This window comes from Suncus etruscus, chromosome 14, assembly GCF_024139225.1.
Source record: "Suncus etruscus isolate mSunEtr1 chromosome 14, mSunEtr1.pri.cur, whole genome shotgun sequence".
Taxonomy (NCBI): domain Eukaryota; kingdom Metazoa; phylum Chordata; class Mammalia; order Eulipotyphla; family Soricidae; genus Suncus; species Suncus etruscus.
The window spans coordinates 82,608,225-82,635,946 of NC_064861.1; the positions used below are offsets into that span (position 1 = coordinate 82,608,225).

The 27,722-nt window shown below is 53.4% G+C and overlaps 1 protein-coding gene across 1 annotated transcript in view; it reads left to right on the forward strand.

The window, feature by feature from the left end:
• The window catches only part of SIPA1L3 (signal induced proliferation associated 1 like 3), a 141,709-nt gene that overhangs the window by 66,094 nt on the left and 47,893 nt on the right, over nt 1-27,722 (forward strand). The window contains exons 2-11 of the mRNA XM_049786559.1: nt 78-1,834; nt 6,807-6,937; nt 8,717-8,905; nt 9,507-9,681; nt 11,721-11,824; nt 12,607-12,764; nt 15,975-16,551; nt 22,866-23,140; nt 25,129-25,380; nt 26,006-26,143. Coding sequence (XP_049642516.1) covers nt 376-1,834; nt 6,807-6,937; nt 8,717-8,905; nt 9,507-9,681; nt 11,721-11,824; nt 12,607-12,764; nt 15,975-16,551; nt 22,866-23,140; nt 25,129-25,380; nt 26,006-26,143 — 3,458 coding nt within the window. The 5' untranslated portion in view covers nt 78-375. The remainder of the gene's footprint in view (nt 1-77; nt 1,835-6,806; nt 6,938-8,716; nt 8,906-9,506; nt 9,682-11,720; nt 11,825-12,606; nt 12,765-15,974; nt 16,552-22,865; nt 23,141-25,128; nt 25,381-26,005; nt 26,144-27,722) is intronic.

The following is a 27,722-nucleotide window of genomic DNA, read 5'->3' on the forward strand; positions in this document are numbered from 1 at the left end:
GGAGCTGCCCCAAAGCAAAAGCCCGTCCTCGGGACTCCTTCCCTCTCCCTTCATCTCTGCCATTTCTCTCTTTGCAGCATGGCGGGAGAGACACTTCAGCAGCCCACCAGCCCGCACCCACCACACACTGTGCCCTGCTGAGCCCCTCGGCACAGAGCCGCCGGGACAGCGCCATCTCCAGAGCTTGTCCAGCTCGGCTGCCCACAGCGATGGTGGAGAGCTGGCCACCACAGGCTCACGACCTTCCCGACAGGCTTCAGGGCCCGGCTTCCTTTCTCTTGGGACTGGTGGCCCTCAACAATGGCTGAGGGCCAGGGGACCCCCTGAAGCTCCTCGATACTCTCCGGGGGCCAGCAGCACTCTGGTGCCAGGACGATGACCACTTATCGGCCCCTTCCTAGCGATGGTGTGGACCTGGCCGCCAACTGTGGGGCCCGGTCCGATGGCCTCTCAGGGGACTACACTTCATTGGGGTTCTGGGTGCAGAATGGGGGCCTGGCCCAGTCACTGGGTGAGAGCCCGGTCCCAGCCCCCACACGGCCCAGTCCCACCACCCCTGCAGTGCCCAAAATGGGTGTTCGTGCCAGAGTGGCTGACTGGCCACCCAAGAGGGAAGCCTTGAGAGAGCAGAGCAACCCCAGCCCCTCTCTGGACACAGAGGGTGCAAAGGCCACCACGGCAGCCCCTTCCCTGCGGAACATACAAAATGGACAGCCCCCTGCTAGCCGCATGGCAGCCTCGGGGGGCAGAGCCTTCCACCGGCTCTCCAGGAGAAGGTCCAAGGACGTGGAGTTCCAGGATGGATGGCCACGGTCCCCTGGCAGGGCCTTCCTCCCCCTGCGCCACCGCAGCAGCAGTGAGATTACCCTCAGCGAGTGCGACGTGGAGGATGTGGGGGATCCCCGGGGTGCCCGATACCCAGGGGCACTGCCCCTCTTCCGGGAATACGGCAGTACCTCCTCCATCGACGTCCAGGCCGTGCCCGAACACAGCTTCTTCGACATCCTCAACGAGTTCCGCAGTGAGCAGCCTGCACCCCGGGGTTCCCAGGCTCTCAGCCACCTGCTTCGGGCTGATCCTGGGGCCCCCCTCGCAGGGACACCCCGTCCAGGGCAAGCACCCCAGGACCACCTCCTCTCACTGCAGCCCCTGAAGGAGAAGGAGAAGGCCCGCCGGAAGGCAGTGCGGGGCCCTGGTGGCGGGGACTCTGTCGACTCCTCCATCTTCCGCAAGCTGAGGAGCAACAAGGGCGAAGGTGAGGCAGAGGAGGGCCGCAGTGCCCCGGAGGCTGGCCGGCCCTGGGTGTGCCAGAAGAGCTTCGCCCACTTTGACGTGCAGAGCATGCTTTTTGACCTGCACGCTGCTGCTGCCAACCGGGGCTGCCCTGCACCACGCCGCAACACCACCACGGGGGCCTCGGCCGCCTCGGCCACTGCCTCACTCACGGCCACTGCACGGGCCCATGGCCTAGGGGGGCTGGACCCTGCCTTCCCCAGCACCGAGGACCTCAACTGCAAGGAGAGCTTGGAGCAGGACCTGGGCGACGACAACAGTAATGAACTGCTGCTCAGCTGCCCGCACTTCCGTAACGAGATTGGGGGTGAGCGTGAGCGTAACGTCAGCTTCTCCCGGGCCTCAGCCGGCTCTCCTGGGGGGGCCGGGCCCGAGAGTCGCCCACCTGAACCTGCCCTCAGCACCTACCGCACCAACGCCAGCATCTCGGTGCTCGAGGTGCCCAAGGAGCAGCAGCGGACACAGAGCCGCCCGCGGCAGTACAGCATCGAGCACGTGGACCTGGGTGCCCGTTACTATCAGGACTACTTCGTGGGCAGAGGTGAGGGGCCAGCGCCACGCCTATCTGCACCCTTACCCCCATACCATCCCTCACTCACTGGGCCAGGCTGGGCTGCCTAAAAACCAGAAGCTCTTCCACAGAGGGCTATGGGGAGATAGGGAGCCTGGACACCACCTTCACGAGGGATTAGTGCCATAGATTGGGCTTCGTTCAACAAACAGGTGGTCCCATGTCAGGCCTTTTCTGGACCAGCACAATTGCCCAGCTCAGGAGAAAACTGTTGTCTTGCTAACACATAGAATTTATGGGATCAGCTAGAAAGCTGGGTGAACCGAGGAATTAGGTAAAGTGCTGTGGGGTAGAATGGGGAAAGTACAGAGTGCAGCAGGCATTGAGCATCAGGAAGGAATTAGGGGGCCTCTATGAAAGTGCCTGGAGTGCTTAGTTTACAGGAGGTGAGGGAGGGTGCCAGGTGGAGACAAGGGACTACAGAACCTGGAAGGAGACCATAACAGTGGCTGAGGGATTGTAGATTGACCAGGATTCTGTGAGCCAGAATGAGGGTTCTCAAATCAACCCTGCAGGAAGAGAGACGGTCCTCGGGGCTTCTGAGCAGGAACAGGAACTACTCTGTTCACTGCTTCCCTCTGGGAACAGGAATGCAGATGGCCCAAAGAAGTGATTCTGGAGCCCTCTCGATGGAGGCACTCTTGAGGAGTGCCCAGTGTTATGTAGACAGCGATGGGTTCCATCCATCCTTCAGTTCACTGGGGTTGCCAGAAGGCCCCCACAGTGTCCATGCAGAGACAGGAAAGGTGCAGGAGGACACATACCAGATGCCTGAGGATGGGTAGGACCTCTGCTCCTCAGCGCCAGTCCATTTGTGTTCAGAAAAAACTCACCAACCTATCTGGGTATTCAAGGCTCTCCAAAATTTGAATTTTTAAATGTGGTTTCTCCTAGTTTTTTGGTGCCTTTTTTGTTTGTTTGGGTTATTTTGATGTTTTGAACCAGGCCCAGCTGTGCTCAGTGGTTACTCTTGGCTCTTGACTCAGGAATCACTTCATGTTACTTGGAGACCCATATGGGGTACCAGGGATCAAACCCAGGTTGACCACATACAGGACAAATGCCCTCCCTACTGTACTATTGATCTGGCCCCTCTTCTAGTTTTTATTCATGTAAATAAAATTATCTGCAGGACAGGGGTCAGGGATGGAACCAGGGTCTCATACTGGTGAATTGTGTGTTCTGTCACTGAGTCCCATCCCTGGTCCCCCTCCTGGATTTTAGATGCTGCCTTCAGGTGTATTGATTAAGAATTTCTTGTGGGGCCGGAGTGATAGCACAGTGGTAAGACATTTGCCTTGAACGCAACCAACACAGGACAGACGGCGGTTCGAATCATGGCATCCCATATGGTCCCCCGAGCCTGCCAGGGGTGATTTCTAAGCACAAAGCCAGGAGTAACCCCTGAGCTGAGCGCTGCCAGGTGTGACCCGAGAAACCAAAAAAAAAAAAATTATATATATATAATATATATAATTTATATATATATTATATATACTTATATATATAAAGAATTTTTTGTAACCGGTAACAGACTTAAGCTACATAGATTTTTTTTTTATATAAATGAAGTCTGATCTGGGATCAGGGAAATGTTTCAGTGATAGAGCACTTGCACATAGAGGACTCGGGTTGATCCCTAGCATCAACAATTTAAAAGAAAACTTTTAAATAGAAAATTGAGTCCAGCCTGCTAATAACCTCTTATAGCTGGAATAGCTCCTCCTCCTCCTCCATTGAATACTTGCCTTTACTGCATGGCCTCCACCCTGCAGATGGACTACTGATGCCAAGAGGCTGCTGGAGCTCCAGCCATCACAAGCCTGTACATAGGCAAAGAAAAAGGAAAAAGAATAAAAGTTAGAAAGGCTAGATCGGGGCCGGGTAGGTGGCGCTGGAGGTAAGGTGTCTGCCTTGCAAGCGCTAGCCAAGGAAGGACCGTGGTTCGATCCCCCGGCGTCCCATATGGTCCCCCCCAAGCCAGGGGCGATTTCTGAGCACATAGCCAGGAGTAACCCCTGAGCGTCAACCGGGTGTGGCCCAAAAACCAAAAAAAAAAAAAAAGAAAGAAAGGCTAGATCAAGTCAGCCCCCTTTACAGAGCTTTCTCAGAAACTCCATTCAACTTTCTGTGTTTATTGACTAGTACTCTGCAAGGCAGGCCTAGAAATTTTCCTAAACACAATCCATATTCCTGAGAAATTGAGGTTTTTCTTTAAAAGAAAGAAGGGAAGGTCTGGGGAGACAGTACAGTGGACAGGGTACTTGCCTTGCATTCAGCGTATCTGGGTTTGATCGCTAGCATCTCAAATTGTCCTTTAAGCACTGCTAGCACAAAGCAGGATTAAGTACTGAGCATCAATGGTGTGGTCTAAAAAAAAAAAAGGAAGGGGGGGCTAGAGAGATAGCATGGAGGTAAAGCATTTGCCTTATATGCAGAAGGATGGTGGTTCTAATCCCGGCATCCCATATGGTCCCTGGAGCCTGCCAGGAGCGATTTCTGAGCAGAGAGTCAGGAGTAACCCCTGAGCTCAGCCAGGTGTGAAATCACCCCCCTTCCCCCCCCCCAAAAAAAAAGGAGAAAGGTAAGGCTGGATCATGGAGGCCTGTTTCACAACTACTCACAATTTTGACTTTTGTAAAAGCAGTGTCCTCCTCCAGAAGGACAAACTCCCAAGTCATCTCACAGGGCTTGGTCAGCCAGAGTAGTCTCTGTGAAATGGGGTGGGGCGGGGAACCCAGTAGGCCTCTACTGCCCTGGGTAGAGGGCATCCCATTCGGTACGTGGTGCCTTTCATCTGGGATCCTATGTGACACACAGGTGATGGTGACCCCTCACCGCTCCACGTAACATGGTGCAGATTGAAAAAGAGGCAATAGGGCAGCAAAGGCTGCTCTGAACAGCTGCCACCCAGGGCAGCCACTTCTTGCCAGTAAAGAGAGTTAAAAGCTAAAAACACTTGTTGCTACAGAAAGGCCTATTTCAGGGAGATTTAGGCTTTGTTTTTTTTTTGGGGGGGGGGATTTGATCACCCAGAAACTCTTAATAGCTATGGGCCTGTGTGCACCTGGCACCTGGCATCAGGTATGTAAACAGCCGCTGATAAGGCTGCAGGGACTGTGGGTGGATCCATCATTCTGGGACCTGCTGCTGGGCCTTTTTGAAGTGGAGACACTGGGGAGGCGGTGGAGAACTGGATGAACCCGGCACACTCTGGCTTTGTGTTTAGCCCACAGCTGGCACATTCTTTTTGCTCTCAGACACTCACCTATAGAAGGAACTGGAGTCAGGAGCCTAGAGCACACATTCAGACACTGTTCTTCATTGGGCCAGGCGTTGGAACATGTGTCACCTTCCCCATTCCAGGTTATTTAGGTTATATCCAGCAGTATTGGCACCAGTGTCAGAGGTTGGAGCAATAGCACAGTGAAAGGGTGTTTGCCTTGCACACGGCCGACTTGGGACAGACCTGGTTTTGATCCCCGGCATCTCAAATAGTCTCCCAAGTCTGCCAGGATTGATTTCTGAGAGCAGAGCCATGAGAAACCCCTGAGTGCTGCTGGGTGTGGCTCAAAAATTAAAAAAAAAAAAAAACACACACAAAAAAAACAGGCAAATGCCATACAATCACTCCAGTCCCTCATAATAGAATTTTTTTTGGGGGGGCCACACCCATTTGATACTCAGGGGTTACTCCTGGCTAAGCACTCAGAAATTGCCCCTGGCTTGGGGGGGGGGGGACCATATGGGACGCCTGGGGATCAAACTACGGTCCTTCCTTGGCTAGCGCTTGCAAGGCAGACACCTTACCTCTAGCGCCACCTCGACAGCCCCATAATAGAACCTTTAAAAATAAGGATTTTGTGGAACCCTGAAAGCTCCTAGATGACTTACCAGTGCCTGCTCTGCACTGAGGTACTATAGCACATTGATGAGAAAAGATGAAAACATTGCTGGGAAAGTAGCTCAGGGATTGGAACACATGCTGATAGGGGCCCCAGGTTCCCTTCAGCAGGAGTAGCCCTTGGGTCCCCAAAGCAGTGCTTTGAGGACCCCAAAACAAAGGAAGCCTCTTGTCACTGCCTTTTGGGGGTTGCTGGGGAGGTGGTCTGGCCATCACAGTCATGGGATATGGGGCCCAGGGCAGCCTTGGATATAGCCAAGCATGAAAGCAGGGACCCCTTGAATGTCAGCATCCACTGGGTGAACCACAGTGTGGACATACACTGGACAGAGGCAGCCGTGGGGAAGAACTGGGTCTAGATTATGGGGCAGTGGCCTGGCAAAGAAAAGAGGGAGAAGGCGAGCAGGAGGGGGATCTACACGAAGCACTGTAACCCCTGAACTCTCGCTGGAGCACCTGTACCATATGTCCTGTCTTCTGAAGGGTGAGACGAGCATTTGGGTCTCCTGGGCCTGTGGAAGCTACTGTTGGCAGCTTGGTGACAAATCAGGGTCCCTTTTTCATGTCAGACTCTTGCTATAGTGGGCCAGGAACAAGCAGCTCGTGCTTCCCAGGTGCCCACACCTACCCTGAGAGCTGGTCCCACGCACACAGCCCACTTTCCCGGCAGAAAGCTACCCAATCACTCAGCCTTGTTCAATGAGACTTGTTTTAGCCCCTCAGAGGCTCTCTGAGCAGGACCCTAACAGCTCCATGAGGCCCACTGATGGGTGTCAGAGTGGGGCATTTGCAGACATGGGGTAGCTGCCTTGAGGCTGGGTTTGTGGCAAGCATGTGCCAAGCACTTAGTGTCTTCACTTCACCATCCCACCAGTTCTGTGAGTGTGACCCATCAAGGTCCCCATCCCAAACAAAGGTAGGTCCTTTGACTTGGACCTCCAAGTCCCTCCACTCTACGTGGAACTGAGATGGGCATGAACTTTGCAAGTCTAGGGTGGCACAAGGCCTGCTGACTTAACTCCCTCACTCTTCCCTCAGAGCATGCCAACTACTTTGGTGTGGACGAGAAGCTGGGGCCAGTGGCCGTGAGCATCAAGCGGGAGAAGTTGGAGGACCACAAGGACCATGGGCCTCAGCACCAGTATAGGATCATCTTCCGGACCCGTGAAGTAGGTTCCAAGCCTGTTAATTGCTGCCTATCCCTCAGACCATTGGAGGGCCAGACTATAATTAAAGAAAAAGTATAAATTCCTACACACACTGCACATACCTTATTTTGAAGTAAAAGGAGAACCACCGGCAGCAAAAACATCCAGCAGGCAAGATAAATGTCCTCAGCATGCTGGCCACAATTTGAGGACACCTGGTTTAGTAGGCAACAAGCCATGGAGAGGCATAACCTGCCACAGGTTATCACAGAATGATCTGGGAGGGAGCAGGGAGATGGATACGGACCTATCTCGTGGGTACATTCACTAGGACCCACAAAACCCCAGCTAACCAGATTGTGCACTAGAAAGCTTTATCAAATATACTTACTTTCACAACTACCTGCTTAGGAAAAGAGAAATGTACTTGGGCTGGGGACATAGCTTAGAAGGCCTAGGTTTAATCCCCTGGCACTGCTTAAGTCCCTGAGCATAAGTATCCTGAGCTAGGATAGTACCTTGGGACTGAGCCAGGAGTAGCCCCTAAGAACTAGTAGGTGTATGTGTGGGGGAAATGAGAGAGATGTGGGTGAGCACGTTTTTCCACTTTACAGACCCTCCTACACTGGAGCTCTGTGTAGGATATGGGTGCTTATAACCTGCCCCACAGGCTGAAGGAGCCTTGCTAACTGCTGGGTGTGGGGCTGGTCACGGGGCAGGGCCTCACCTGGGCTGTGAGGACATGAAGCTGGAAGGCTCACCTTGACACAGCAGCTCAGAAAACTCGGGCAGATGAGGAAAGTGCCTTGTTTATAACCCCCAGGTATAAACCCTGAAGAAAATGTTCCCCATGCAGCCTGAGGGAGGGCTGTGAGCATTCCTGACAGTGCTGTTCATAGTTGTCACCGTATACTTGCCTTGCTCGGCAGTAGATCAAGTGCCTTTCAGTGTGTTAGAAATGCCAGCCTTGGTGCCTGAAACATAATACGGCAGGAGGGCACTGGCCTTGCACCCATAATATATGCGCTTGCTTTGCACACGACTGATGGCTTGATCTCTAGCACCACATATGATTCCTAAGCACAGAGCCAGGAGTAAACCCTGAGCATGGCCAAGTGCAGTCCTCAACCCCATGTCACCACCACCCCCCAAGATAAAGCACTGTCCTTTCACTGCAAAGTCCTCCTCAAGCCTAATATTTTAGCTCTGTTGTCTGTAGGAAAAATATGAAAGTGATTTCCAGGAGAGGAACATGGACAGAAAAAATAATATTCAAGCAAGTAGGGACACATCAAAATCCTAGTGTTCCTGTGTGCACATGCATGAATCATGTTTACATATGTTTATATGTCCCTGCTTGGATCACCCAAATCAGAATCTCCTGTGGTTTTGTCTAAAAGCATAGTTGGCTATCAGTGCTCAGGATAATGTAGGGGTCTTGCCCAAGCACCCATCTGAGTTTCTCCTAGACCCCCACTCGTTAACCCTCCTCTCTCTCAGACACAGGCGAAAGGCAGCACCCCGAGGCAAGGACTTTGTTCACACTACTTACCTTCGTCTTTACAACTCTTTGGGGTTATACTGGCACTTACTCACTTTACCAAAGAATTGAGTCAGATCTGAAGTCACTTGGTCAAGTTTACACAGGCAGTTTCATCCTGGTTCCCCTCACCAACCCCCAGGGTTTTCAAACCCTGGAGCTTCTGTGTCACAGCAGAGGTTGCTTAGAGAAACCCCCAGAGGTCCTCTTCCCTTTCTTTGTCCCGAGAACCTCTCACCTCCTATTCTGTCTCTGAGCAGCTCATCACCCTGCGGGGTTCCATCCTGGAGGATGCCACACCCACAGCCACCAAGCATGGGACAGGACGTGGGCTCCCCCTGAAGGACGCCCTGGAGTATGTCATCCCCGAGCTCAACATCCATTGCCTGCGACTGGCTCTCAACACCCCCAAGGTGACGGAGCAGCTGCTGAAGCTCGACGAGCAAGGGGTGAGCTGGGAAGGGTTGGCGGGAGCCACTGAGGCCACCCCTGCCTCCTCTGTCCTTCCCCAGAGAATAGAAGGGTGTGAAGGGAAGTACTGTAAGGTGGAGATCATGCGTACACGTATATGTTTCTGCATGTCTGTCCCCTGGTCATCACACAGTTCCCCAGTTTCTCTTAGACTCACACCACCTAGGCACCTGGGTAGATTATTCTGAGTCCCAAAGAACCTCTTGGACAGGCCTGTATTTGGACTAAGTTTCTGCCCAGCCATCATGTTCTGGAGTTCGTGGCATATGTAACAATGCTCATAACTTACTTCCTTACAAACCAAGAAGTTCAAGGAATGCTCAGATCTCCCTGTGCAGGGTCTTGGCCAGTTCCAGCTCATGAGCTATGGGAGCTGGCCAACAGCAGCTTCTTCTCATCCAGAGAGTGGCATCTCCAACCACTGCAGAAAGAATGGGAAAGGGGTAGCATTACCAACCTCACCCCCATGTTTTGTGGAACTAGAGGAGGTGCTCCAACCCTTTTTCTTGTGCTGGATTCCTGCCACCTGACAATGACCCTTCCCTCCGTCCCCTCTCACCTTCTGGCCCACCTCTGCAGCTCTGCCGGAAGCACAAGGTGGGCATCCTGTACTGCAAGGCAGGCCAGAGCTCCGAGGAGGAGATGTACAACAATGAGGAAGCCGGGCCCGCATTTGAGGAATTCCTTTCACTCATCGGGGACAAGGTCTGCCTGAAGGGCTTCACCAAGTATGCTGCCCAGCTGGATGTTAAGAGTAAGTGCCAGCAGCTCCAGGGCGCACAGCCAGAGGCCAGAGACACCAGGGGGAGGATCTGGCCGTGGGGAGGCACACAGAGTGCAGACATTGGGGAAACAGCTGTCTGGGACCACACTCAGGGCGGGTTGGAGACTAGCAGACTCTAACCCACACTAATCATTCACACTCCAACATGTCCCCAGGACCCTCAGCTATAGACCCCTCGGTGCTGTCAGCAAGGAGGAGTGTGAACATAGGATCTAAGGAGATGACTCATTGGGCTTGAGCACATGCTCTGCCTGCAGGGACCTTGGGTCTCACCTGGTACCTTCTAATGCCCCCAAATACCACCAGGAACTGAATCTGAACACCAAGCCTAGAAGAATCCCTGAGCATAGATCGGTGCCAGAGAGACAATTGGGAGGGTTTTTGTCTTACATACAGCTCACCCAAGTTTGATCCCCAGCATCCTATATGGTCCTCTAAGCCCCACCACGAGTGATCCCTGAGTACAAAACCAGGAGTATCGCCAAATACAATCCAAAAGCAAGCCTCCACAATTATAAGCACACACAACAGCTAGGAATGAGGCTCGTGTGTGTGTGTGTGTGTGTGTGTGTGTGTGTGTGTGTGTGTGTGTGTGTGTGTGTGTGTGGTGTGTTGATGACTGGGATGGGGTAAGGGAGGGTTGTTCTTATTTAGTAAAGCTGAAGAAAAATAAGCAAGTGACAGGCTAGTGGGCTTTTCTTCAGAAGTCAGAGGTCACTACAGAAGGATTTTCAGGTTAGGATCATGCCTAGTGGTGCTCAGGGACCTCCATATGCAGAGTCTGCATTCAGCCCTTTGAGCCATCTCCCTGTACTGTGATTAGATAGGTTAGTGGTCCCACATTCCCTCATAGCATTTCTCACAGCATTTCACATGCATGTGCATCTGGACATGCCCACACAGCTTTATGTACTATGTAGAACTGAATGGGTCTGTGGGTAGGGTATGCCTTGAGTTTTTGTAGTATGCTCTATGGGTTTGAGCATGCATGTGGTAGGCACCTCCAGGCTGTGCTCCCCAGACCTGAGGATCTATGAAAGGTCCTACCTGGCACTAGGACTGGACCAGGTTTCTGGAGAACACGATCCATGGCCTGAGAGGTGAAAAGTTGGAATAAAACCAGCAAGGAACAGTTCAAGGCAAAAGGAATGACTTGTACAGAGGCCCTGAAATCTAAAGGCAGCGGGAAGAATTGAGGAGTTGGGTAAGGAACCCACCATGCAGGCCTATAGGGCTGAAAGATTAGAGTTGGGATCTATTTTCTCAGAGGATCATGAACACTTAAGTAGCCCCGGGCTCTGTTAAGGACATAGCTGGGACCAGATGGTCTGAGTTTGAGACCTTGCTGAGTCACGGACTCTCTTTGCCTGTTACCCCCTCTGAAAAGCAGGCCAGTGACTGGATGTGCTGCTACCCAGCCAGAGCCCTTCACCTTAGTGAGTAACTAGAACCTGCTCTGAGGCTCTTTCTCCTCTCCCCAGAGATATCCCTCTCAAGAGCAGAAGTGATTTTGTTTGAGTGAGCAGAGCAGTATGACTGCTCGGGAAGTTGAGCTGACGGTAGCTTTGGCCACTCTCCTCGGGACTGCATCTTTCCTGTCTGCATCTGCCCATCTGTGTGTCCAGCGGACTGGCACCAACATGGGAAGATCCTTGGACTCACACCCCCAGACACACATGCATTCGAGGCCTGTAAGCTATGCCTGAAGGAGGAAGCGTGGCGCCACCTGCGGAGGCCGTTTCCCTCTACAGCGTCTGTCAAAACGCTGGCGCCCATTTCTCCCCATCAGTGCCGCTCCACGCCCTCACCAGCTTGGGTCCGTCAGACACTGGCTCCCACCCATTGGGTGGGAGCAGAACATAATGTTTCCCTTTCTCTACACTCATTTCCCTTAAAAGAGTGGAGTTAAGTGAAAACATCAAGTTGAAAACCAGCACAGATGGTACGTGGGCCATGGCGCCCGCCCAGAGGTTTGGGAACCGCCGTGCTAACTGGTGTTTCTGTTTCAGCCGACTCCACAGGAACACACTCCCTCTACACGACGTACCAGGACTACGAGATCATGTTCCACGTGTCCACCCTGCTTCCCTACACCCCCAACAATAGGCAGCAGGTTAGTGCAAACTCAGGGTGGGACCCCACAGGAGTTCCTATTGAGATCTGGCTGGTCTTGGGAAATTGAATCTCTGGAGCTGCTGCCTGCTGCTCCCCTGCCTTTACTGCACCTGCTACCATCCTGGGCAGTGGACAGTTGCTTTGGGTGCTGCAGGCACCTCCCCTAGGGCTGGAGACCAGGCCAGATAATGGCAGGGGTGCAGTGTTTTCTGACTGTTCCTCACCACCCTGCTTGCTTTTGGCTACCCAGTTCTGTGAGAAAAAGGCAAATCAGTAATGCAAACCAGGGCCTAGAGCAATAGCACAACAGGTACAACATTTGCTTGTACTTAGCCTATCCAGGTCCAATCGCCAGCACTCCAGATGGTCCCTCAAACTTGCCAGGAGTGATCCCTGAGCACAGAGCCAGAAGTAAGCTCAGAGCATGGCCCAAAAACAAAACAATGAGAATTGCAAGCCAGCTGGCTTCAGAAGACTCAGGAGAAGGTGTCTGCTACTCCAGGCCGGCTTTGGGCAGTTTTGGGTTGGGGACTCCTGTTTGTGTTCTGACCACTTGTCATCTACATGGTCTTTTATCAGAAGGGTTAAAAGTAATGCAAAGGTAGTGCCTCAGGTCTGCCCAGAAACACTCTGGGCTGGATCTCAGACCCTTTATTGACCCTTGATCTGGTTCCCGCCCCCAGAAAAGATGAGGGAAATAGATAGTAAGGAGGCTGCTTGGTGGGGCTCCTGAGGCCACCTGGGCCAGCCTATGATGCTTTCTTGTCTCCCTGTCACCAGCTCCTGAGGAAGAGACACATAGGAAATGACATCGTGACCATCATCTTCCAGGAGCCAGGGGCTCTGCCTTTCACCCCCAAGAACATCCGCTCCCACTTCCAGCACGTCTTCATCATCGTGCGAGCACACAACCCCTGCACAGAGAATGTCTGCTACAGGTGCGCTCACCCCCACCTGAAACCTCGGGAAAGGGTGTCCAGCTTCCTGGCAGCCAAGGGGTACCATCTCCTGCACTTCCCATACAGCTGCAAGTTGGAGGTTCCATCCCCCCTCCCTTGGAGATTGAGCTTGGCCAGAAAAAATTGGCTCTCCCAGGTGAATGTGGGGGATCTACCCCAGTCGCACCTCTTGTGAGCAGTTTCTGACTGTGCTGTAAAGTCGATCAGCATCCCAGCTGTGAACCCCGTGGAAGGAGCGCCCTCCTTTCCCAGGAGAAGTAGTTTCAAGCTAAGGGCTTTTTGGCTAGCTGAGCTGGGACCATGTGCCCATTCTAAAACAAAACCTGCTCAGACCTTGTGCATCTGGTCTGTGTGATGCAGGCACGGTGGCCCATGGGAAGCAGAAGGTGGAAAGACAGATAGTGGCAAAATGGGCAGGGACCCTGTCCCCCCACGAGGCAGAGCTGAGGCATATAGTCAGCAAGGGAATGAACACAATGATGTAGGCTCAGACCTCACCCCTGGAGTTGTAGCCCCAAGACTTAATAAAAGGGGAACCAGGGTCTGTGAGGTAAGTGGACTGGCAAGTGTTAACTTCCTGTTTCCTGGGAAAAAAAATGATCTAAAGTTCAGGCAGTGACTACATAGGGATTCTCCCTCCCACTCCAGCCCTAGGTGCCCATGCCTATTGCCAGCCCAGTGTGCCTTTTGCCTTCCCATACCAGCTGGAGCACATCACACGCTTCACTACACCCTGTGTGTTTTCACATCACTTGCTTCAGGAACTTTCCAGACCACTCTTATCAGGCCTGCTGGGGAAATGACTTCAGGTTATGAGAGAATCCTCCCCTCTTTGGCTGCAGGCTGAACAGTGATCGCTACTGTGCCTACACCTTGCACCTGGGCCTAGAGGGAGCATCAAAGGACTGGGAGGGTCTGGGAACGGGGTGCTAGTGGTCAAGGGCCCCCAGGTGGCCAGGTACCCTCTGCCAGCTTCCCACCCACAGGTCTGTCTTGACGTGCTCACAAGAAGGAAGTATCTTTTTTTTTTTTTTTGCTGCTACACGAACCTTTCCTGTTTCTCACAACTTTATTTAAAATATTTGTATTATGCAATATATTAAACATTCTGAAAAGTACAGAAAGTAGTATGACAGACACCCTGGTGCCTACCAGCAGATTGCGCAGATGTTCACATTTCTCTGTTTGCTTCAGTGCTCTCACTCGCTCTCCCCTTTCATTTCTCAAGAAGGAAAATGTTAGTGGTTCCACCGGAGCTTCCCCTTCCTCTCCTTTCCCAGACAGCTACTCTCTGCAGCCCCCAGGCCCCCCCCCCCCCACATGTCCTTGAATGTGGCTCTCACTTCCCCGGAGAGAGACCCATGTCTCTTCACTCTCACACCCACCACAGGGCCCCGGGAAAGTGGCTGTTGAATAAACAAAAATCATGAGTGTCCTGGAAAACTCACACAGCAGTGCAGGGACAGGGACCAGGTGGTCTCGGCAACCCCTAGAGGAGCTCTGCACCCCTCCCCCACTGCAGCCAAGCAAGCCCTTCAGGGACCAGCTCTTCTGTTGCCCCAGATCTCCAGCTGGTGACAGGATGCTCTGGAACTGGATTTGGAAACACCAGGAGCAAGCACAGCAAGAGCCCTTCACATTATTCACCCCACAGCCAAGATTTTTGGGGCTAGGGCTATGCAAGCTCTCCTCATCACTACTCTCACAATTTCCCTGGGAGGTATCAGGACCAGGTCTGTGTGCAAAATGTCTCCTTGTCTAGGAGATGGCCTTGTGTTACTCAGGGCATGTGCTCTGGCTTATAGGTCCTTAGGCCCCTGTGCTTCACTGGGTGCTGCCTGCGAGACTCCCCTGAACACTGAGGGTCCCCTGGAATGCCCGTGGTGGAAGTGGCATCCAGGGAAGCTAATCTAGCCTTCCAGGGTTTGCAGAAACCTCCAGCATGATAGGGAACCCCACCAGGAGCAGACACTCCTCAGCCCTCTCAAGGTTTAACTGGGGGATAGCAGTCTAGAGACTTCTTTTTTTTTTTTTTTTTTGGTTTTTGGGCCACACCCGGTAATGCTCAGGGGTTACTCCTGGCTATGTGCTCAGAAGTTGCTCCTGGCTTGGGGGACCATATGGGACACCGGGGGATCGAACCGCGGTCCGTCCAACGCTAGCGCAGGCAAGGCAGGCACCTTACCTTTAGCGCCACCGCCCGGCCCCAGTCTAGAGACTTCTAAGAGGTGGGGTGAGTGCACCCCACTGGGAACCTGATTGCCCTGTTCAGAATTGCACCTAAGGTGCCTATGAATCTCTGAAGCAAGCAAGCAGGGACAGAGGCTCTCCGGGAGGAGGAGGGAGTCTGGTCTCTTCCCCCTTTCACCTGGTGGCCTGCCAGACCCAGGTTCTGGCACAGGGAGGAGGTAGGCGGCAGCACAGTGCCCCAGAAGGTTCCCTTCTTTGCCCCCCTCCAAGAAAGCTGAGTCCTAAAGTCTCCCTCACCAGGACCCTCCTCTAGCCACATTGATCCTCATCCAGGCCTTTGCTTCCTCCCTGGCACACGGAAACTGTCATGCCAGCAGGGTCTGACTAGTCAGGGCCCAGGACCACAGATCACATCAGGCCTGCTGCAGGTGGCCCTCATCCTGTATGAGGCGGGGGGGGGGGGGGTCCCCTGGACTTGTTAGACAGGAGCTTGGGAAGTTGGGCGTCCCCTTACCACCCCCTCCTTTATCCCCAGTTGTGCCTTTGTGGAAAAGTCATCGGCCTGATAAGTCACAAGTGCAGTCCAGGCTACACCTGCCCTTCAGAGCTGAGGGGGAAGGGATGAAATTTTGCCCAGCTAGGGTCTAATCTGTGTGTGAACAGCAATAACTCAGTCTCTATGGGCCTTCAGAGGCCTGGAGGGAGTAAAGCTGGGTATGTGCCCAAGAGACTCTACCACTCCAAGTTATTCCATGCTTTCTTCCAAGCCCCCCACCCCCATGCTGCTCCTCTCATTTCTTCCTAAGTAGGCTTTCCTGGTACCTCTCTCTTCCTGCCATCTGACCCCGGGTTTCCCTAAGGAGGCGCCAGCCCAGTTTAGTAGTAGCTTGGATTGCAATTAAGCAGCTTCTGTTCGTTTGCTTAAAAAAGGTAGGTTTCAGGGGCAGTGGGCCCAAGGAATGTGAGAGCCTCTGATCTGAATGACATCTCTCTCCGCAGCATGGCTGTGACTCGATCCAAAGATGCACCTCCTTTCGGACCCCCTATTCCTAGTGGGACCACATTCCGCAAATCTGACGTCTTCAGAGACTTCTTGCTAGCTAAGGTGATCAACGCGGAGAACGCAGCGCACAAGTCGGACAAGTTCCACACCATGGCCACCAGGACCCGCCAGGAGTACCTCAAGGACCTGGCCGAGAACTGTGTCTCCAACACACCCATTGACTCCACCGGCAAGTTCAACCTCATCTCTCTGACCTCCAAGAAGAAGGAGAAGACCAAAGCACGGGCAGGCGCCGAGCAGCACAGTGCGGGGGCCGTGGCCTGGAGGGTGGCAGCACAGGACTACGCCCAGGGACAGGAGATTGATTGCATCCTGGGCATTTCCAATGAGTTTGTGGTGCTCCTGGACCTCCGCACCAAGGAGGTGGTGTTCAACTGCTACTGTGGGGACGTCATTGGCTGGACTCCCGACTCCTCGACACTGAAAATCTTCTATGGGCGAGGGGACCACATCTTGCTGCAGGCCACTGAGGGCTCTGTAGATGACATCAGGGAGATTGTCCAGAGACTAAAGGTGAGATGAGCAGGTGTGGCCCTTGGGGTGGGCAGGGGCCTAAGCAGGCAGCAAGGTGCCAGGCCCTGTCTAGAGAAGCCAAGTGGCCATGCCCTGGCATACCAGCAGCCAGTCTGCTTGACATTGCTCTGGGGAAGGTGGGAACCAGAATGCCAAGGCACAGTGAGGGCACTTTCCAGAAGGATAAAAGTGGTTGGAAAACTTCAGGCCATTAGTGGGAAAGGGGCCGAGAAGAAATTTAAAAAAGCAGCAAACCGGGGCCAGAGAGATAGCATGGAGGTAGGGCATTTGCCTAGCTTGCAGAAGGATGATGCTTCAAATCCCGGCATCCCATCTGGTCCCCCAAGCCTGCCAGGATTGATTTCTCAGCGTAGAGCCAGGAGTAACCCCTGAGCGCTGTCAAATGTGACCCCCCCCCCAAAAAAAAAAGCAAACCTAGGCAGTGTCAACTGAGGTGACAGCAATAATGCCATAGTATTCATCACAGAAATGTGAGAGATTCTGCTTCCTCTCTCTGAAGGCAAAAACCAATCTGGATAGGTCTTTCAGGTTTCAGGGGGCTAGAGCTATAATACAGCAGATCTGGGTGCTTATGTTGTGTGCAGTCAACCGGGGTTTGATCCTTGCACCTCATATGATCACCCGAACCTGCCAAGAGTAAGCACTTAGCACTACTAGACCAAACAACAGTCTATCGGGTTTTGGTGGTTTGATTCTAGGGAAGGAGAAGGGGGCCATTTATCCAGCAGTACTTTGTTCCTTCCCTGTGCAAAGTCAGTGCACAGCCTGTTGTGTGTTCTTCAGCCCCTGCATAAAAATCTTACCTGGACTAAAGAAAGTAAAGCAGGCAAGGCATTTACCTTGTAAATGCAGCCTACCTGAGTTTGACCCCCAGTGCCCCATATGACCTCGCAAGCATTGCCAGGTGTGACCAAAAAAAAGTCTTGCCCCAAACCTCAGATAGCTCAGGCAGTTGGTCAACCTGAGGGCAGCAGATGGGCCTCAAGACAGAGGGCAATGTCATTTGTTGAGGTTCCTTGAAGCACTAAACAAGGGGGTGGAGGGTATGCCAGAGGGGAGTGTCCTGTGGGCAGCTCCAGACCCTGGGCAGATTTGTAAGAAGGCGCCTGAGGGAAACAGAAGCGTGTCACCCCATGGTCAGTCCACAAGCTCCTGCACTGACACTTCCTGTGGCCTGGAGCCAAGTAACAGACCGTGTGACTCTGTTTCTTCATCTGAACCATGAGAGTGATAGTCTGTTAATAACCACTACTGGGTAAGTGGCGTTGTTGCCCAGGCTGGCCTGACTGCCTGCCTGCCCTCCATCCCTCTCTCCCTCCCCTGGCTGGCCTCCCCTTCTCTGTCCCTGTTCTCTGAAGTCAGAGCAACAACCAGCTGTTGGCCACCCCAACTCCAGCATCCAGCCCTATATTAGCTCCTACCGCAGTCCAGAGTGAAGGCAGCTGGAGATAGGCTCACCCAGGGCAGCAGCCAGCAGGTGGCAGACTGGAGCTGAAGTCGGCTTTCCTAGGCTGCAAACCTGTTTGTGCCCAAACTTCTGCAGAATCTTCCTGCTTCACTTAGCACCTCCCCTCAGGTGGGCATCTCAGAACCCTGAAACCTAACCTGGCCTGTCCTGAAGTGAACTCCTGGCCCGTTCTTCCCAGAGTCCCTGCCTTCCTTCTTGAAGATAGGCCATCAGATGGTCTCAGCTTCCCTCCTTACTCTGACCGCAAGTAAGGTAGTTGGATGGAGCCAGAGCAATAGCACAGCAGGTAGGGCGTTTGCTTTGCATGTTGCTGACCCAGGTTCAATCCCTGGCATCCCAAATAGTCCCTGAAGCCTGTTAGGAATGATTTCTAAGCACAATGCCAGGAGTAACCCCTAATCGCTGCCAGATGTGACCCAAACACCACACACATACAAGGTAATTGGACAACTCACAGCAGGCCCCTCAGCCATTCCAGGCAAAGATCCAGGTCTTTGAAGTTCTACCCACAGGCTCTGCTCCCTGCTGCCCTCTGACCTCACCAATATCGGGTGCCTGTGTGCTCCCACAGCCTTCCCTGCCTTTGCAGCCTCTTGAGGAGAGATATAATACCCTTTCCCCTCTCTAGTCTTGCCTGTGCCTCCATCCCTGTTCTCTTTTTTTCAGACTGCCCACCTCCATCACCTGCGGCCTTACATGCCTGTTGTATTAATTATCCAATCACTGCCTCGGGGAGCAAATGTAGATACACACAGGCCTCGCCTAGCACCAGTCATGACTCACCTTTTCTCTCAGTAGCACCCCCAAGAAAGAGGTCGATCTCACTGAGCAAGGAGGCCTGGGAGGTGAAGCCCTGTGTGGGCCCAAGTGACCACCTCCTGCCCTTTGAAGCTCTAGGCCAGAGAGTGACAAATCACAGAAGGGCTTATGACCATAGGGCTCTGCTCTGTGAAGACTCCAGGGAGAAATTCCACACCCATTTTGCCCAGCAGTGCTGAGGTGCCCATAGTCCTCGTGTGTCCCTTCTAGAACATACCCTCCAGGGCCCCCATTCAGGGTAGATGGTGCACAGAATTCACAAGTGCCAGAGGCTGCAGAGGGGGTGTTAGGGTATAGCAAAGCTAGCATGGGGCACACTGGCTCCTGGGTGGTGTGCAGCGTTGACTCACCTGAGCTGACCATCCAGAGAGTCATATGTTCACCATCTGGTTTCTGGGCCTTTCTAAATACTGCAGGATCTGGCTACATGCTCTGGGCTTCTATTTGCATAGGGCAGTGAAGCAAGGTGCTGGAAGTTCCCTTTACCTGGGCCAGGAGTGCACTTTTACTCTTGGTTCCTGCCAACCCCTTCTCCTTTTGGTTACTCACTAAATACCCTCAGTCTGTATTCTGGATGGTGGTCTGGGGCACCTCCTGAGAAGAGGACTTCAAAACAGAAACTCATGGTATCCCTCAATACCTTTGAGAGTGGCCTCTACCTTTTGAGAGAGAGAGAGAGAGAGAGAGAGAGAGAGAGAGAGAGAGAGAGAGAGGGAGGGAGGGAGGGAGAGAGAGAGAGGGAGGGGGGGAGGGAGGGAGGGGGAGGGAGGGAGGGAGGGAGGGAGGAGAGAGAGTGTGTTTGGGCCGGTGATGCTTGGGGGTTACTCCTGGCTATGCACTCAGAAATCGCTCCTGGCTTGGGGGACCATATTGGATGCTGGGGACCGGACCAAGGTCCATCCTGGATTAGCCACATGCAAGGCAAGTGCCCTACTGCTGTGGTATCACTCAGGCCCCACTACTGTTTTTGTTTTTGTTTTTTAATTGAGCCTGACAAAATGTAGTGATCAAAGTCACAGGGCTGTAACTCAGTGGTGGCCTGTGTCCCCTATATCTGAAGCCCTGGTTCATTTCCCACAGTCTGGGCACTGGCCTCTGCACACAGCCAGGCCTCAGACTGGTGAAGAATGAGGCAGAACCAGGAAGAGAGTCTGGCAGCAGGAGTGACTGCCTGTTGCTCCAGCGACAGCTCAGGGCTTACACTGCCTCATGAGCTTGGGCTACTGATAGCACCCTACTTCCCGGATCTCTAACACAAACCCCAGCACTGTACACTGTAATTGATGTGGCGTCGTGGCTTCCAGAGTAGATTTAGGATGTGTCGCTATTGCTGTGCACTGTCCAACACTGGATAGATAGACTTGCTGTGACCTTTGGTGAGCCCCCCAGGGGCTTTCTGGGGCTGCTCTGGTGCAGGTGGTTGATATAGCCAGGTAGAGGCACATTGAGCAGATGGTTCTGCCAGCCACAGGCATCCCAGTTGCTGGCCCAGCACACTGGAGCCCACGTGAAAGTGCTCACAGCTGAGGACATGCCATGTCCCAGATCTTAGCTCTTTTGTGTCCAGACACCAATAGCAGGTGGGTTCTCTGGACTCCGCATAAACGCCTCTGTATGTGCCTTCTCCTGCCCAGTTCACACACCTTCTCTTCCATCTTCCTGTCTTAGAATAAGATGTGACCATTGGAGCCACTCTGTTCAATCTGTTCCCAACAGGAGATGACAACGTAGTTGTGGTTGCCTTTTCTTTCCACAGCAGTTACAAACATTTATCTGAGTGTGAGCCCTTGGTTCCATCACTCATGCTCCTGTCTGGTTTGGCCAAAACCCAAGTGTCCACACCCAGCTGCTGAAACTGAGAAATTCGGTATCCAGCAAGGTGATGGTGCATCTATGAAAGTTGCCTTTTTCTTTTTTTTTTTTTTCTTTTTTTTTTTTTTGGTTTTTGGGCCACACCCATTTGACGCTCAGGGGTTACTCCTGGCAATGTGCTCAGAAATCGCCCCTGGCTTGGGGGGACCATATGGGACGCCGGGGGATCGAACCGCGGTCCATTCCTTGGCTAGCGCTTGTAAGGCAGACACCTTACCTCTAGCGCCACCTTCCCGGCCCCTGAAAGTTGCCTTTTTAACCCCTAAAAAAACTGGGCTTATCCCCCTCCTCAGCCCCTACATAAAGAAGAAATCCTTGGGGGCCAGAGAAGGTAGTACAGAGGTAGCACAGTGGTAGGGCATTTGCCTTGCACTCAGCCAACTCAGGACAGATGGGTGGTTCAAATCTTTGCATTCCATATGGTCCCCTGAGCCTGCCAGGAATGATTTCTGAGCACAGAGCCAGGAGTAACCCCTGAGCACCACTGGTGTGATCCACCACCACCCCAAATCCAAAACAGAAATCCTGGAGAGGGGAGCGACATCTTAGTAAATGGGTAGGAGGAAAGGCTGGGACAATAGTACAGTGGGTAAAGTGATTGCTGTGTATATGGCCGAGCCCAGTTAGATCCTGGGGTCCCAAGCAAGGAACCAGGAGTAAGCCCTGAGCACCACCAGGTGTGGCCCAAGCACTAAAGAAGAGATGATCGACAGGGTTAGCAGTCCTGCCCCTGTGGGGTTTAGGCTAACCTCTAACCCTCCCCATCAGCAGGTCAGGGCTCTAGTCTAGAGAGTTGTGGTCTGTATATTCAGTTGATACCTTCAAAGGGAAGAAGATGATGACAGAATCCCAGAGCAGAAGTAGCTGGTTTGGCTGAAGGCAGTAGACATCCTCTTCTGAGGCACATAACACCAGACTTAGCTCTCAGCCCAGTTGTTTCTTCCACTTTCTAGTGTGGGAAGGTTTGCACCATGTGCAGAGTGGGCCGGGGCCTGCTCCAGCTCACAGCTGAGAACCCAGCTTGCAGCAGAGAGCCCAGGGTGTGCGGCTCCCCACGGCCCTGATACTTCAGCACATCCTGTCTCTCCATCTGTAAATAATCCCTTCTACAGTAGACTGAGAATCACTGTCACTGCTGTACATAAACAATTGACACTAATTCCTTATTGTTGTGTAAACAAGTTGGGCTCTGAAATTACCGAAAAGGAAAGGAAAGGGCAGGAAGTCTCAGTTCTGTGGGGTCCAAGCAAGCCTAGGCTGCCCCAGTTCGAGTCTCACTCCCACCCACAGATGGGTTGGAGGGACCGTTTCAGGACAGTTCCCACCTTTCCCAAAACCCTCCTTTCCCACTGCCCATAGTAGACTCATACTCTGTGTGTCCCTGGTTATGTAGAACATGTGACTGCTCCAGGTGGCTATCACAGGCAGGTCCATATCACTGGGAGTGGAGGTGAGAGACAACAGCCTGGTACAAGCCAAGGAATGACCCCCCCCCCCCCCATGGCACATTTCTCTGAAGATGGGACAGAAGCTGTTGTATGGGCCATCGCATGTGTGGTTCATCTCTTCCCAGGAAAGGGGGAGCTTGCACAGCCTGCCTAAGACTGGGATTTTGGGTGGGGCTCCTGCTCTCTGCAGTGCTTTGTGAGGGAGGACCAGGAAGAGAGGGATCCCCCACAAACAGAGCAGAGTGTTCACTAAAAACAAGTGTCCATGTGGCCTCCAGCCTTCAGCTGGGACCCTAAGGAAGCTCCCAGGGCTACTCGGTAGCTTCTCAGCCCCTTTCACCAGAGTCACTGTTGGCTCTGATGGTGACTTAGAGGGTGTCTGTCCCCCTGCTGCATAGGACAGCTTCAGACAGTCATCATGTGTCATGTACTTGTGGGGGCTGGAGCCCAGGGAAAGGCCTATGGAGGGTCTCACTAGGGCAGCTAAATGGCCCAGCCCTAGCGACACAGCAAGTACACTCATAGCTCAGTGCTCGGTCCCAGAGCACAGGTCACAGAGCCCACCCTCCACAGTGGGGCCAGAAGGTAGGCTCCCACCAGGAAGAGAAGGTGAGGACAGAGGTCCAGCATGCTGTGCTGAGGCAGGGTGGCAGCCTCTGAGCCCAACCCCTGCCACTTGCCCACAGGTGATGACCAACGGCTGGGAGACAGTGGACATGACACTGCGGCGGAATGGGCTGGGGCAGCTGGGCTTCCACGTGAAGTACGACGGCACCGTGGCCGAGGTGGAGGACTACGGCTTTGCCTGGCAGGCTGGCCTCCGACAGGGTAGCCGCCTGGTGGAGATTTGCAAAGTGGCCGTGGTCACGCTGACGCATGACCAAATGATCGACCTGCTGCGCACATCTGTCACCGTCAAGGTGGTCATCATCCCGCCCTTTGACGACGGCACACCCCGCAGGTGAGGGCTTGAGGGCACCAGGGATGCTTACTGTGAGTGGGACTCTGGGGTGGGTATCTGCACTCCGGGGTGCACCATCTCCCCAAATCTCCACGGTCCCTGAGGTAGGCTCCCGACCCCAGTTTCCACTGGAAAACCCACCACACTGCACTGAAACACATGTGGAGACTCATAGCCCTCAGGGCTCCCCTTCACCCATTTCCTCAGCTCATGAGGGCAGAGAAGAGGGGAAGGACAGAAGAGGGGGCATCTGCTTTAGCACATGAACGACCACATAGGGCACCTGAGCACCATTGGGTATGACCCCAAAACAAATGAAACACGAAAGCAGCGCCTCACCTAAGAATCTATCCTTTCCCCGTGAGTCCACAAGACTCGCAGAACTGCTGCTCAGCTTCTGTCTGGCCTGCACCGAACCCCCCTGTCCAGGCAGTGGGGTTCTACGAGACCTGGTTTGGTCACCTGAAGCCAGGGTGTGAGCTCAGCCCCTCAGTCACAGGGCCTCCTCTAGGAGAGCGAGATATCAGCGTGGGGCAGCCACACAGCCCATGGTATTGGCGAGTTGAGACTGGGACCTATATTCCCTCCCGTAGGCAGAGCCCTGTCAGAACTCCATCTTGTTTCTTACCTCCTACCTTCTGAGATGTTGCCCACTGATTCAGTTCTGGCCACACTCCTGCCCTAGTGATGCAACCTGTGTCCCTCCCGCTTAGTTTTCTTTTTCTTTCTTTTTTTTTTTTTTTTTGGGGGGGGGTTCACACCCAGCAGTGCTCAAGGGTTACTCCTGGCTCTTTGCTCAGAAATTGCTCCTGGCAGGCTCCAGGGACCATACGGGATGCCGGGATTTGAACCACCATCCCTCTGTATGAAAGGCAAATGCTCTACCTCCATTTTATCTTTTCAGCCCCTCAGTCTTTTTGTTTATTGTTTTTTGTTTTGGCGGGTTTTTTGGGTCACACCCAGTAGTGCTCAGGGGTTACTCCTGACTGTACTCAGAAGTCGCTCCCAGCATACACAGAACTATATGGGATGCCAGGATTCGAACCACCATCTGGCTGCATGCAAGGCAAACGCCCTACCACTGTGCTTTCTCTCCAGCCCAGTTTTTGTTTGTTTGTTTAACTTTTGTTTTGGGGCTATGACTGGCAGTGCTCAGGGTTTACTCCTGTCTCTGCATTCAGGAATCACTCCTGACAGAACTCAGAAAACTTTATGGGATGTCAGAATCAAATCTGAGTCAGCCACGTACAAGACGAACACCCTACCTGTTCTACTATCACTCCTGCCCTCTGCCATCCAAGGACACCTTGGCCCCCCTGCTGGGTTCATGGCCACGAGGTCCCAAGGTCCCTTCAGGTGATGCTAAAATTTTCCTCAGCTCCACGGCACAGAAGTACCTTGGAGGATGGCTGGGTGGAGACAGGTGGGGCTCCAGGCCCATCCAGTTCTGGGGACAGGAGGTAGATCCCAGAGCTTGGACCCTGCTCGGCTCCCCGGCCCCCTCTTGAGCTACATACAGCCACCACTGCCACCACAAGCCTGGAGTTCTGATGTGTGCGCCAACCCCTCAGAGGGAGTCACAGGCCCTCCTGCATCTATTTCAAGGCTCTGGGTTTCATAGGGTTTTTGTGCGTGTGTTTTTGTGTGTGTGTGTGTGTGTGTGTTTTTTTCCTTTAACCACCCTGCAAAGTAGGTCACCTGCTCCTCTTCAGCTGCCTCTGAGCTTCTTTGGAACAAGGCAGATACTATCCTTTGATCTGGAAGGCGTCTGCCCCTTCCCGAGTCGGGAAGGGCCCAAGGCAGTCCAGGAGGGCAGCGGTCAGCCTCACTAGGCGAAGGGAGAGAAGGTGACTGGGCTGCTGAGCCCCAACCAGGTTGAAGACCCGGAGCTGCCAAGTTTCAGACCAACATCGATTAGGCCCTGCCTGACAGTTGAGACACAACCTTCCCCTCCGCTGTGATCTCTGAGTCACCTAATCTCTCCCCAGGGGCTGGCCAGAGACTTACGACATGAATACCTCGGAGCCCAGGACTGAGCCGGAGAGCTTGACTCTGGGGGGCCGGCCCCCCTACCGCAGCAACGCTCCCTGGCAGTGGAGCGGGCCCGCATCCCACAACTCTCTACCAGCCTCCAAGTGGACCACTCCCGTCACCCCCGGCCATGCCCAATCCCTGAACCGGCCCCCGAAGCAGAACCCCATGGTCCCCTTCCGGGAGTCCCAGTCCCTGCACAGCAAGAGGTAAGGACCCCCCAGGCCCTCTAGCACCACCACCACCCTCCGTCTCCCTCCTGTCCTACCCGCTCTTCCCTCTCCTCCCCTGTTTCCTAGTGTCTGCCTGTTTCAGTCTTGCTCGGTTCCCTCTAGTCCTATTGGCTCACGCTTTCCTCCCTTCCTTCTCTCCTTTCTATTACGAGCTCTCGTGTGAGTGAGAGGCCCAGTGCTGGGAGCTCAGAGTCTGAGGGTGGAGATCCAGCCTAGCATGTAGGATTAAAGCTATTTTTAAAAAGATCCAGGCACTGATAAGCACAAAATTTAGGTGAGAGATTCCCTATTGGGGGAGGCGGAAAGCAGGAGGAGGAGAGGCTGTGATGGTGGGGTGTGGGAGCTGTTGTCCCCATTCTAGTTCATGATGATGGCATTTGCCTCCCAAGTGTTCTGTCGAACCTCTTCTATACTGGAAGACAAAGAAAGAACCTTTTCTAAGAAATGGAGGGGTGCAATCAGCAGGAGAATGTCTTGTCCTTGAGGGGGGGGCTGTGTGGTTTCCAGCTACCCTTTCTACAGACCCACGGTGGGATGTGACAGGGCCTGTCCTCTCTGCTTCTGTCCCTGCCACTGACCCCCCCTGCTTTTCTCCTTCCAGGCCTGTCAGCTTCCCAGAAACCCCTTACACAGCATCACCAGCAGGGGGCGACAAAGTCCCTCCCTACCGGCAGCCTTCTGGGAGCTTCTCCACCCCCGGCTCAGCTACCTACGCCAGATACAAGCCATCCCCAGAAAGGTCAGACTTCTTCCCTCTTTTCAAATTCAGGACTGGGATAAAAGCTGGGGCACCTCCTTCCCTGCAGTATGCACACTTCCCCAGGGACTCGTAGGTACTGGTTGTGCCTGAGGGAGAATGGCTGTGTCTGGGCTGGTCTGCACTGGGCTCACCCTTGGCTTTTCTTGTGGCATAAGTGTCGTTGAGGCACCAACCATGGGAGGATGTTCCTCGGGATGAACTCAAGCCCTCGGTGCCTTCCACCTTCCACCCTGTTCCTGCCCATCCCCCTCCTGGATCCCTGTCTTGGGGAGTCCCCCACTCCCCTGGCTTCAGGCCAGATCCTGGGCCTCACTCTCCCTCCTCCCCCCACGGCCTCTCTCCGTCTCCTCCCCATCCCCCAGCCTGACTCACCCCCACTCAGTCTCAGTAGGGGGTAGGGAATCTTCTTCTGTCCCCCATATCTGTCCCTGCTTCCTTGAGGCCACGTTGCCTTACATATCCACGTCTCTGGCCCCATGCAGGCCACGTGTCAGGCTGTCCATGTCCTCATTCTTTTAGCAGGCATGGGGAGGGGGGATGCACATGAAGATCTCGTCTCCCAGTTCTGCTTTTTGTCACTGTCATAGGGCACAGAGTCTTGCACATAGGAAATCCCTGACCACATATTTCATGGAAGGATTCCTGGGCCCAGCTCCCAGCCCAGGACGCCACACCAACCCACAGTTTGATTCTAAGCCTGTCCTGCTGGTTGGGAAATGGACCTACCCATAGCCACCATTCGGCTCTCCTCCATCATGGAATTCCTGAGCATCTTATGTGCTGGGGCCTGGAGATAAGTTGGGGATACTTACCAGGAATTTCCATTGTTGGTGCTGCTGACTGGGATGCACTTTGTTGAGCACCCTTAAGAGGTCAAGGCTGGCTGCTTAGAACAGGTGATATTTGATCAGAGCTTTGAGAAATTGGTAGGAGTTTACCAGAAAGAAGAGGGAGCGACTCCAGAACCAAGGCCTTGGGTGGGGGGGAATGGGGGGGTGGCTAAGCAAAATGGTGTGGAGGCGTTTGAGTTGGGCAGTTGGCAACAGGGAAATGACAGTTGGCACCAAGCAGGCACCCAAAGACAGAGGTAGTGGGGATGATTTTACTCTAAACTCCAGGAAGCTTTTTCTTTTTCCCAAAATTTTGCTGTGTCTCTCTAACCCCCTTTATTACCAGTTCTGAACTTTTATTTGGGTTTTATTCATTATTGGGTTTTTTGGTTGTTTGCTTTTGTTTTGTTGTTTTGTTTTGAGCTTTCCCAACCACCTCCCCCAAAAACTTTCATTTTTTAATAATTACAGATCCACAGTAAGTTACTAAAATCTCTACATAATAAGGGTTCTGAAGAGTACCCAAGCCCCTAGGCCAGCCTTCCCCAGGCCTGACGTCTTACAGAGCTTAATGTGATTTCAGAGCAAGATACTTGCACAGAAGTCCCCTGGCAATCGTGTGCAGTGCCTCGGTGCACTTCTGTGTATGGACTTCTGGAACCTTCATCAAGCTCCTCCAAAACTCCCTCTTGTACCCTGCCCACTGTTCATTCCTAGCCTCCATCTGT